This window comes from Neodiprion fabricii, chromosome 2 (genome assembly GCF_021155785.1).
Source record: "Neodiprion fabricii isolate iyNeoFabr1 chromosome 2, iyNeoFabr1.1, whole genome shotgun sequence".
NCBI lineage: Eukaryota > Metazoa > Arthropoda > Insecta > Hymenoptera > Diprionidae > Neodiprion > Neodiprion fabricii.
The window spans coordinates 5,242,748-5,255,613 of record NC_060240.1 but is presented as its reverse complement, the minus strand read 5'-3'; the positions used below and the strand labels follow the sequence as shown (position 1 = coordinate 5,255,613).

The 12,866-nt window shown below is 38.5% G+C and overlaps 1 protein-coding gene across 3 annotated transcripts in view; it reads right to left on the bottom strand.

Moving 5' to 3' along the window:
* The window catches only part of LOC124174599 (rho guanine nucleotide exchange factor 40-like), a 189,445-nt gene that overhangs the window by 40,825 nt on the left and 135,754 nt on the right, over positions 1-12,866 (bottom strand). For all 3 annotated transcript variants that reach the window (XM_046553837.1, XM_046553839.1, XM_046553838.1), the window contains exon 13: positions 673-798. In XM_046553837.1, coding sequence (XP_046409793.1) covers positions 673-798 — 126 coding nt within the window. The remainder of the gene's footprint in view (positions 1-672; positions 799-12,866) is intronic.

The window sequence follows — 12,866 nt, the reverse complement described above, 5'->3', positions numbered from 1 at the left end:
TCGTTGAAACGCTTTTAAAAGTTTCTACGAGGTTTCTGATTGAAAATTCGCTAAGAATATCTACCCGGGTAAAATTAAATCGTAATTAATCGTCTACCGCGTTGGGTAAAATTTATTCGATCAAAACTTTTTATCTCCGAATCGTTATTTATAAGTTAAATTCGTTCGAATGCACGGCGCTGCTCTGCATGCATTCAGTGACGGGAACTTTCAAACTATTTCAATTATTTATACATACATACATACATGTATATATATATATATGTATATAAGCACCTGTTTTATGGCTATGTATCTACGTCGGTAAAACGATCGCGCAGATCGGTATTCACGCTTTCAGAATTCAATGGTAGATGGCGCCGCCTATCGAGGCAAAGCTCAACGCTCACATTCCAATGCGCCCGAGTGCAAGGAGCGGGAATTTTGAATAGTTTTTTTTTTCCCCCCCGATACTCTTTCAATTAATTAAATCCGTGCAGATTTAATTTTTGTATAATTTTATCATTACGGGTAATTGATAAGATTGTATCTGTCCTATATCGATTTTATTTTATTTATTTTTCGCATCGCGTAACACCTTGTTGTTATTATTATTGTTATTTTTTTTCGTCTGTTTTTAAACGAGCAAATGTAAAAGTAAGCGTATAATATTTGTATACGTCAAAAACTCACCATCGACGTGAAGTAAAACTTTTCGAAATCACGTTCGTGGATTTTGGCTGCCGGAAGATTGGTGGCCGATGGTCTGGAGTGTCTCGAAAGTGTTTCCTCGCCCTTTTTGCAGAGCCAGGATAAAACCTGAAGCATAACGATGAAAAAAATTGGGAGAGTTATATAAGACGGTCAAACGGCAATTGATTTCGAGAGTCGTTCTGACACAGAATGGCTGATGTAAAAAAATTAGTACATCAGAAGGATGAAAGGAAGATGTGAATAAATGAAGAAAGGAAGGAAGGAAGGAAGAGGAAAGTTTCGCGACGCGGACAATCGACTACAAACGAATTACGTTGGCGAATTATAATCGCGTCGGGCGAAATACGGCCTAGGTGAATATCGCCGCGCAATTCTCCGGCTCATTGGATGGATCTCATTTTCAGTCGGGTTTAACCAGGTCACTCGGGCAACCGAGGAACGAGAGTACGTCGCCCTGCGATTATTCCTCCGCACGGGGCAATAAGGTCGTCGCGACGAAGTTGCAGGTACGTCGTCGTATCAAAAACCGCGAAATAGTCCCGTGAAAAAAAAAAAAAAAAAAAAAAAATCTGTAAGACTTTTCACGCGTGATTTTCAGAAAATCGTGCTTTCTCTTTCTTTCAATCAGTTTGAAAAGGGAAAAATGTTTTTGTTTTTTCTTCTTCAAAATTTGTCTCAAAAGAAATCGACTTTCTGCCTAGATCATGAATACGCACGTTCTTCGTGCGTTTCATCGTATCAAAATCAATTCACTTTCGATTGAAATTAAATTTCACGCGATGGGAGAGGTGAAAATTGTTCCTCTTCTTTTTACTTCGAATAAATTTCAACAAATTCGTACAATCTTATTTCGTGTATGATGATAATTTACTTGAGGATAATAATTTCACGCGGATGGTTGAAAAAAGAAGAATGGTAAAAAAATCGGATGGAAATTAGTCGGAAAATATTGCGTGTGATCTGAAATACATTATAACCGATATTGTTGGAAAGAAAATTTCCATTCCAATATTTCGTGGAGAATAAAAAAGAGAAATCCGGAACTTCTGATCATGCATTTATTATTTTCCTTTGATATAGTACAGAAACTAGGTTATAGATATTGGGTCGATCGTTCCAAGGAGCTCATTGTGTCTTCAATTCGATTGTCTGTCCCGCGCAAAGTCGACTGCATGCATATTCACACGCTATATATATATATATATATATATGTATATGTATGTATATATATATGTATACATGCACTATGTGATGCAATATATTATATTCAGAGGTCTTGAAAAGACGCCGACGGTGTTTGACGCTTTCCGCTTCAGAATTTATTACATACGGAGCATTTCAAGCTGACTCGAGACTAGCCTTTAACCCTTTCGACTATCTCGGATCTTTTTGATTCATTTTTCTCCCCCAGCTGTAAAACGCACTCTGATTTTTCGTCCCGAAATTTTTCTCTTTATTAAATTTATTTATTAAAATCATTTGATCCGAACAACTGTGCGGAAGAAAATTAAAATTCGAGATGACGGAACACGATGTTTGGAAAAATCCTATTCTTTCGATAATTGCATAGATATTTATAATATATTTATTTACCTAAAATTTAATTGTAAAGAATTTTTCAAAAATCTAAGTATCGATTAAAATTAATTAGTTCAAACGAGTCAAATTTTAAATAGGTGAAAATAAAATCAGTTTCATTAATTTAATAGTTACAGATAACAATCGCAACGATTTTTTATATATTCTTTTCAGTTCTTTTTTTTTTTATCTGAAGCTGGTTGATAAAGCAAAAGTTGAAATACAGTTCTGAAAGTTTGTCTCCCGACTCGTAAATTTCGTTTCGAACGATCATTGAGTTTGAATTATTTTACGCTAACGTATATACGATCTGTACAATACGTCGAAATAAATTGAAGTCGAGATAATTTTTTCAACGAAATAAACCTGCATTTATCGAGTCGTTGAAAATTTTATCCCCACTTGCGGGTATAAATTTTTTTTTTAAATCTCTCAGATACCGAGTTAAAAAAATATTTCAACTGTCAATGTATATAAATATATCAACTACTTATCGACACTTCGCTCATTATACGCTGAAATTTGTACGCGCGTATCGAATCGCTTGAAAATTCTATAATTATCCTCTATCGCTGTAACGTGTTACACGATCAATTGATACGATAAAAATACGTCTAAAATATACCCTGTGCAAGATATGTCGCGTTATAAATTCGAATAGAGTAATTCTACAACGGTTCTTTGCCCGAACATGTTCCCTCACAGAGATTCGTTTGTATCTGTATTACTACTGCAGGATTTATCGAGTTTCGAGTGATTTACCGTCCTCTCTCTCTCCCTCTCTCTCTCGCTCTCTCTATTCGGTTTTTGATCTTATCGGCAAAAATGTCGCAACACCGCGTTTTCCTCCTCGTATAAAACATACGCGTACGTTACACACGCGCATTCACGTGTGTGTAAAACATAGGCTCGTAATTCCGATCGGGTTCGGTTGAAACTGATGGCGGGTTTGCCGGCAGTTCGCCCACGCCGAATCACCTCGCTATCGTTCGACTCGTTCAGCCTTCTGCCCACGTGCCGAATGCCGCACGATATCGGGCTGAGAATGATCATCGAACGAGTTTGTTACAACAATTGCATCAATGAACCCACCGGACGGAGACATGTGCGATGTCCGTGAGTCGATCTTGATTTTCCACCCCGCCCCAAGCTGTTTTATAAACTAAGAAATAAACTGCATCGCTACCACTTCCGATCAGCAAAATTATCGACGATGATTTTGGTTCGAATTGACCGATTCTGAAACGATTTTTGCCCAATTTTTCGAGGCTAGAATTTTTGTACGAAGAAACGGGTAGATCGATTTTATTATCGACGGTGAAAAATTACCGACAGTGATTTATTCGAGAATTCACCGATTCTGGACCAATTTTTGCCAAATTTTTACATTCTTGTTAAAATGTAGACATTTTCTAAGTGTACGTTCTGAGATAATCCTACCAGAGTGGAATAAAAATTCGACAATAATTGAATCGGTCTCGAATTTCACATTGGTAAAATAACAAATTCCCAACACGCGGCACAATATCGAAGAAACGGCGATTAACGAAAGAAAAATTGTTTGGTAAGGTGAAAATTGAAATTTTATTCAAAAACACACCGTTGCCTTCGGTCAAATTTTGCGGGTGAGTCCGAGGTTTACGACGACAGTTGCGAAAGGTGTAACAACCGCGGCGTTAAAACAGAGCGTTAATTAACGCCTCGAGAAGCGCTTCCTCAACCCCCAAGCGGCGACCTATTAAAGAGCGAGAGATACGATTAACTCGTAACAAAAAAAAAAAAAAGAAAAAAAGAAAAGAAAAAACAAAAAGTTCAACGTGTACGGTAGACATGTAGATAGATATGTATGTACACGTGTATACAGAGTGTAATATTTTATGAGCCAAGCCGCGTTTCTTCTCGCGCGCCTTGTAAGGCTTTCCTTAGGTTGGATGGATATATACATCGCGGCTGTCTCCGCGCCCTTCCAACCGGTGAAATAAAGTATCCTGCGCTTATTTCGTAATTAAGTATAAGATATACGTATGCGCGCGCGCGTACGTGTCTTATTTTAATTTTATTTTACAATTTTTCTTCTCCTCTCTTTTACCATCCCCGTAACTTTTATTCAACTCTCCGTTCATCATCTCAACTTCCACTCGTTTTTTTCTTTCTTCTTTCGTTTTTTTCCAAACCTCAACGAAATTGCAAAAACATCTACTTACACACGCGTATCTACAGTTGATACGTATATGGGTGAGTACCTTAAACGCGGCAAGTTTGTTACGAAATTACAAACCGTTATACAGTCACGAAATATACGTATAATATCTTTACTGCGAAATATACGGGGATAAGAAATGAATTCCACTTTATTCGCTGACTAGTTTTTCAGATTTCTAATTTCATTCATGTTCATTGTTTCGTCTTCTAATTTTATTCGAACAAACACCCCCCGTGAATTTCGTTAATTTATGAACAAGGGAAATTTAGACTTTTTAAAATTCTAATTTTTAAAACTTTCGTGCACAACACACGCTCATCTCTATCACGTATAGTTGGATGATAAGATAAGCTCGCATAAGTTACAGAGTGTGTGAGAAAGAGAGACAGAGAAAGAGAGGCGTGAAGTATTTGACTCTTAATCTCGTATACCTTGTCGTAACCCTTTCAAGCTCGTCGTATATTCACCTGAAAATTTCGAGTCGCATTTAGGTAGATGGTTGGTAGATTGCACCTCTGTCTATCTATCTATCTATCTATCTATTTATCTATCTCTCCCTCCTCTTTATACACCCTGCAAGCTGCGCATGGCAGACTACAAGGGTACTCGTTGTTTTCCCGGCCAACGTACGATTCGAGCATGATAATGGTGTTATACACTGAGAGAAATTTTTAGTTCCGGTTACCGCTCGGTCCTTAACTATTTTCATTTTTTACCAAAATCGAAAAATATAGTTCTAGGTAGAAAATGAAAATTAGTTTTCTAGTATCCGTTACTATTCTTTCTCATTACGATCACCGTTGATATATTTTCTTGCAACTGTTGCAAAAATTTAACGCTCGTGCAACGACAAATTGACGTTAAAGCCTTGTTTAGCTAAAAAAGTAGAGTAAACCTCGGAAACTGATTCAGCGTTGCAATAGCCAAAAAAGTATCGACGATAGCGCAAAATGGTTAGGCGTACCTCGTTTTTCGTAATTCCAACAATATTCAAACAGTTCTTTTAACGATACCTGTTTTACTCAATTTTTGTAGTTACCATAACACATCAAATTTTCCTCATTTTATGTACATACCTATCCAGGTACGCATGGTGTCGTCGAGCGTATGAGGATCGTCGTAATTATAATTATTTTAAAATTCATTTTCGTTTGGATTAAAAAAAAGAGAGAGATATTTTTTGTAATTTTTTTTATTTTGCAAAAATACGTATCAGCGCGCTGATCGAAGAAGGCTGATATTGCCGCCTCGCGGTTTCAATTCGATGCGTAAACGACAGGTGCGAAATTTAGGGCGGATGAATAAGTTTAAAGTATGCTTTGAGGTCATCGCGTATACGTATATAGTTATATGCATATCGATATATCATGGTGTACACGGAGGCGTCGCATAAACCTCGAGTGTACAAAACGGCACGGTTGTATGATACCTAAATGAAAATGAACGATCACGAGAGAAAGGTATTACAGGTGTAACGAAAAAAGATTTCCAACTAACTTACCGTCGGACATTCTGCACTTTTTTGCCAATCAATCGCGTACATCGTCTTATTCGGATATCGTGTACTGTTACCGTAATAGTTTTGCGGTTTCATTTACTATATATTATATATATATATATATATGTATATATTCACCGGCCTTGGGAGATCCAATCTCTTCCGGGCCAAACGCGACACTTTTCACACTACATGCACCCTGTTAATTTACCGTGACGATCAATCATCGAATTTAATGATCCGCAGGCGGCGGGTGATCGTCGCCAGTAAACAAGCAGGTACGACGAATAAGTTGGATGGATTTGGAAAAAGGGAAAAAAAAAATGGATTATAACCTCACACGATAAAAGTAATCCGAGAAAAACGAAAAAAACGTCGAACTGTATGAATAAAACTTGATGTCAAAACACTTCACAAATTATATTATATATACATGTATACCTGATGCCTGGAAAGTCAATCAATCCATTCATTCGCGAACCGAAACGAATTGGTAATCACTTGTTTATGACGTTGTGTTAGAGGTCAGCGAAATACAATAAAAACAAAAAAAAGCGAATAAATTATATTTTTTTTCTAAATCAATAAACGGTTATAGCATAAAAGTTTAGCACAGCGCGGTAGCGGGGTAAAAAAACTTTCCTCGTCATTTCGGCGTCGAATTTAAGGGTTATTTTGTTCGAGTTGTCGGTTGCTATTTCTTATCGAGAAATGCAGAGAGAGAGAGAGAGAGAGAGCGTTCGGATGCTGCGACCGCGAGAGACTTACTGGTCCACGACGTCGAACAGCCGCTGCGATCGCCGTTGTCGGCCCCTCCATTTCCACAATAAGAGGACGGCCGACTCCGAAAGCCCGAAGTGCCCGGTACGCAAGGTGTAACGACTGCAACGATAATCCGCACGTCGTGCACCCTATGTCTGGATTACGAGGCGCACGTGTCGCGTGTGTGTAAATTTATAAGTGGAAAAATAATTTGAAAATCTCGTCGGGTGTAAATGAAATTTCCAAAATTATCGCATCGCGGTTAAAGAAGCTTAATTTCTTCTTCGCACGCGAGGAACTCGTAAAACAAACGTTGTATAAACGAATATATATATATATATCTGTGGCTATTTATTTGTTTATTTATTTTTCATTTTTTTTTTTTTGACCAAGGACGAATTAAGGAAATACCGGTTTCTTCTCTTTTCATAACCTTTCATAGGTACTGATGGTATAAGGGATCCATTCGTTATTAAAGAATCCTGAACGCCTGTGTACGTCTGCTATTTAATCATTTTTTTAATAAGGATAAATTAGGGAAAAATCGTTTTCTGCTTTTTTTCCCAACTTTTGGTACCGATGGTATAAGACGCCTATTCGTCCTTAAACAATCCGATCCGCCTGTACGTCCTCAGTTGTTTTTTGCCTGAGGATGAATTAAGGAAACCCTGGTTTCTTTTCTCACCTCGAATTTTGATCCTTAAAGAATCTTATATAAGTACTTCTTAGTCCTGTTCGAAGTAAGGATGAGTTAAGGAAGGACCGGTTTCACCTCATTTCTCAACTTTTGTCTCCGACGTTATAAGTCGAGGGTCAAAGCCCGTTCGTCCTTAAAGAATGTTGCACGCCTACAAGTCCGTTCCACAGTCCTCAACAAGTCTTTCTCAATAATAAATTATTCCAGACTTGAGTTTCCTCTCAAGATGAGAGTAAGTGACAGGATCGAACCCATTCCTCAACCTCATACGTATACTCTCAAGAATAACCGAGCGCATTATACCTGATCATCCGCCGCGTAAACTACGGCATAAGCAAGCCGTCGGAGCAGGTGATTCCATCCCTATTTCCCGTATCGTTCAATTGCCGAGGTCCGGCGGCCCTCGTAAATCAAAATGTAAATTGTCTTCGCCGTCGTCGCGCTGCTCGGGAGACGTAAAAAATATGCGTGCATCGACGGCACGCGGTCTTACAACGTTTTATGCATCGTGGCACCCACGCCCTCTTGCTTTTGATCGCGTTTTTCAATACCGATCAGAGGCTTCGGCCTGGCTGAATTAGTTGTCGATTAAAACCGAGTTATGGCACCTAAAGGCACGACCGGCTCTATCGGATTGTACGTATCTTCGGGTCGTTTGATCCGACACGAGCTAGCTGCTTAACGAGCTTCGTTATTGTTACGTCGACGATTGATCGGCCAGTTCGAGGGGTTAATCACTTTCGAGAAATTCTTTACGACGGACCGATCCGGGCCTCAAACGTGCCACGGGACTTTCCGTGATCTTTAATAATCTTGTACCGACTGCTCCTGAGAGGTTTTTAAAGAATTGAGGGCTGACTATTTTTCTTTATTTATAATTATTTGGCCTCATTTTTTTTTCTTTTTTCTTTGATGTTTTTATAGCAAATTAATTCGTCGATTCGCACGTCTTTACTTACAACACCTGGGTGAATTTTTAATGGGGAAATGGGCTTTGTTCACCGTCTCTGCAAAAAGTGGTATGCATAATGTATACGTGAAACCGTTCACCGTGCCCTTTTTGTAATAAATGATTGTTACTGTTATTATCATGAAGAAACGAAGGCAATTCGCAGAATTTATATCGCGCATCGTACGTATCGTATACCGTATACAAAGTTGTCAACAAGTCGACGAAGATTTTCTCTTTCCCCTTTTTATAAACTCTTCGCGATACGATTATTTATTACTATTACTGTTATCATTATTGTTACGTACGTTTCGTAAAAATCTCTCGGCGTCTCCGCATGAAGAAAAAATAAAAACAAAAAGGGAAAAACATTCGCCAAAATTTACGATTAAATTTTTCAAATTCTTCACACTGTTTGAACTAGTAATAAAAAAAAAATAAAAAAAAAACGGACGAGGTTCAGGTGAATGTTGGTAGGCGTATCTGGACGCAATTTTAGCATACCAGGGCCTTCCGGGAACGACGACGTGACGATGGAGCGAAGAAATTCGCGAACGCTGCACTATAAGCGAGGTGTACGTGCAACGGTGAGTCACTCATGGGGAAAAAATTCGCAAAGCTGCAGGTAGATACAAAGCGTACAGAGAGAGAGAGTACTGTGCGACGATATGAGAGAGTACTTGCAAGTCGAGGTGAAAATTGAACGACAAAAGACGAAGAGGAAGAGGATGAAGAAAAAGTAAGTACGAAATAAAAAGATTCGGAAATTCAATCCCATAACTGCAACTTTGTTGCGTCTCTGATTGTACGTTGTAGGTATAATTTACTTTGCGGCTGCCGTACCTACGTGTGCTGCTGAAATTGAATTTGAAATACGAATTGTAAGGATGAATAAAGGATGAATAAGGTACGTTGGACATGAATATTTATTAATAAAAATAACGGTAATGATACACGGCGTGGATAAGAGACTGAGAAAAATAGGAAAGTTGCAAAATTTGTATGAAGAATGATTTTTAGCTTGCGCAGAGCGAGCTTTGAATCGGTAGGGGTGGTTGAAAAATTTCCGCACGTAACTTCGCGGGTGAAGTTTAATCGAGGATACGAGAATATAAGGTAAGACGAAGCGCTGCGAAGAGCCGGAGGACGTTTCGCTTCGCGTTTTGAATGCGTAATCGGACGAGAAGATCGACCGTGTCGATAAAGGTATATTATACGCGGTAAGGGCACGTAAGTGCGTTATACATACTTGCGAGAAAAAATTCCACGTCCAAAGAGAGAGAGAGAGAGAGAGAGAGAGAGAGATATTACAGCCGAGAATCAAGTGCAGGTGCAAATTGTGACGTAAAGAAAATACCTCCGTCCGGGACAAGCCGGAGCAAAATGGGGGTTAAAAAAGAAACGAAGGGAGGAAGAAAATTGTTACGAAAGAGTAAAAAGAGGAGGCAAATTTTAATGGGCGCATACGTAATATCTGTCCTGGCGAGGCGCTTGCACACGGCGAAAAAAGTGCCTTGAGGAGAGAACCTTGGAGTGTGTAAACTTTTTAAAAATCAAGACTACCAACAGGAATTCGGAGCAAGTATCGTAAAATCGATGCATTGAGAGAAATTTTTAGTTCCGGCCACCGCTCGGTCCTTAACTATTTTCATTTTTTACCACGATCGAAAAGTATTGTTCTAGGTAGAAAATGAAAATTAGTTTTCTAGCTGTTACCGGAAAGTCTAGTATCCGTTACTATTCTTTATCATTACGATCGCTGTTGATATATTTTCTTGCAACTGTTGCGAAAAATTAACGCTCGTGCGACGATAAATTAACGTTAAAGCCTTGTTTAACTAAAAAAGTAGAGTAAACCTTAGAAAGTGATTCTGCGTTGCGTTAACCAAAAAAGGATCGACGACATCGCAAAAAATGATTAGGCGTACCTCGTTTTTCGCGATTCCAACAATATTCAAACACTTTTTTTTAACGATACCTGTTTCACTCAATTCTTCTAGTTACTGTAACAAATGAAATTTTTCTCAGTGTGGAAAAGCAAAGTTGAATTCGAAAAACAAGTATGTTTTATTATTTACCCGAGTCTTTAATATTCCACGTATCGCTTTAAGAGTTGTGCAAGGTATTGCAACGTGAAATAAAATGAACTTGGATAAAATATTTGAATAATTTGCGTGCAATGTCACCTGATAAATCAGTCGTTGCAATTGGAATTCACGTAAGAACGGTCAAGTTTTTCTCCGCACGTCCGCATCGTCGAAAAATCGCGAGGATAGAATGCGAATGGATGGAGTTGTACAAACGAGGAGGTCCCTTACGCACGCACGATGGCTTTGCCACGGTTTTCAGGCGTTGCGTTCCGATAATTCGAAGGAGAAAAGTGAGAGTATAAGAAAGAAAGGACGAAAGAAAAGAGTAAAAAGAAAAGTGTAAAGAATAATGGGCAGAGGCGTAGTTGCACAATCCTCGGCCGATTACTGATCGCATCTCGGAGTCCATCGGCCAGTATGTAACTAGTTAGTCGGTTCCTCCGGTTCCTCGCGGTTGGTTTTTATAACTTATAGAAGATGATGGAGAAGAGTAGTAAAGGAAGGGCGGCAATTGACGGAGGTGACGTTGACGGACAGGCAGTCTCTCGTACAAGATTCGTTATATTTCACTTTCGAAAGAGGCATCGGACCAAGATGCACGTTATAAGATGCTGGCTCTTGAGGAGGTGGAGTGCAGTTCGGCACGCATGTACGTATACATGCACGCATGGCTCCGATTGCACCTCAACGCTTATATATGTACCTGGAAATACGCTCCACGGCGCGTCAAGATCGATATTCGATCCCATTACGATCCGATTCTAATAATTAGACACTGGAGATTGCGGTACACTCGAGACTCACGGATCAGCTACGTAGATTCGAGGGGTAATGAGTGTATTCTCGGGGGAGAGAGAGAAAATGACAAGAAAAAAGAGAGAGAGAGAGAAAGGAAGTGAGACGTAATTATATTTCAGGGTTCGTTCACCTGCCGAGGTTCAAAGCCGTATCTTCGTTGAGGATAAGACGATGAATTCAGAGATTACAAAAACCAAAATGTACAACGGCACCAAGGTTAACTCCTTTCGTTTGCAGTGTTGCGTTTTATCAATGGTACGAAATTGGTGGATCACACTTCATACTACAAGTCACTTGTCTTTTAGATATTACTGTTTAAAATTAGTCAAGTCAAGTCGGTCGAGATGTTAAAGGATAGAAATAAGATGAATGTGTCTTGTAATAAATTCCAGGAAATTGTAATGAACGGTAAATGAAATAAAAAGTCCTTCAAAGAAGTCTGGAGTCGAGACGGTATACAGATAGCCATAACGTGCAGCTTGATTACACAACTAACGCGACCATGGTGTAAATATTTGTTTAATACACCCTTTTCTCGCCTTATATTATACGTTGATACCATGGTATGCGCACATCGTCGTCGAGAGAGGAAGGACAGAATTATCGTTAAGGGGATAGTAAAATAAAATGAAATTTTTCAGAATTTAAAATGAAAAGAAAATAAAAAAAAGGAAAAATACACACACTGTGTCAGTGATAAAAGTTGTTGCAGATTTTTTTTTTAATATGACGGCACATTGAATTACATGAATGCGTAACGGGAAACGAGTTCTAGAAATTCCCCTTCATGTATAAATAATTGATAATTACAGTATGTAGCCTGCACAACTCGTAAAGCAAAGTAAATAAAGTACAAAGTAATCGATAATTTATTTGCAATACACAGTTTTAATTCGATCTGTCAAAGAGTCGCTAATCCCTTTGCGGAGATGCCGTGTAATTTTCTACGGCACTGCACACGCGGTTTGTAGCTATAATAATCAGATACGCGATATAATTCAACCGTATTATATACGCGGATGCGGTACGGAAAAATTAAAAATTTTATCAAATATTATGCCTTTCATTAAGTCCCTCTTTGCAGCCCCACTGCGTAATCCCGTGGGATATTTTTTACCTACAAGTTTGTCAAGCCGATCCGAACACCGCAATCACAATTATACACAAATTACACTTGCACGGTAACCAGTTATTCTTGCAATCATTCAATTCAATTCAATCTGTATACCTGGACGATGATTTCAACCTATAAATTATATACGTGGTATACTCGCATATACATATATGCAAATATGCTTAGAATTTGCGATGAGAATTTATCGACGTAAATCCGTTTTTTATCGAAATTTTTCTCCAAAAACACGTTTCGTGTGTATCGAATAGGCGATAATATACTTTGAAAGAATATTATTCGCATTAAAAACCACTTTAAAAAGCATAAGTAGCTTTACGAAATTCGAGTTGTGTTAATTTTCATAGGAAATTATTTAAACACGTGTCTTCGTTAATAATTTTTTCACGTGAATAAATTTTTTTTTTATAAGTACTTATACGGTAAAGTGCGACAAGTCAAACAGTTTGCGTTCCTCAAGCTGCAC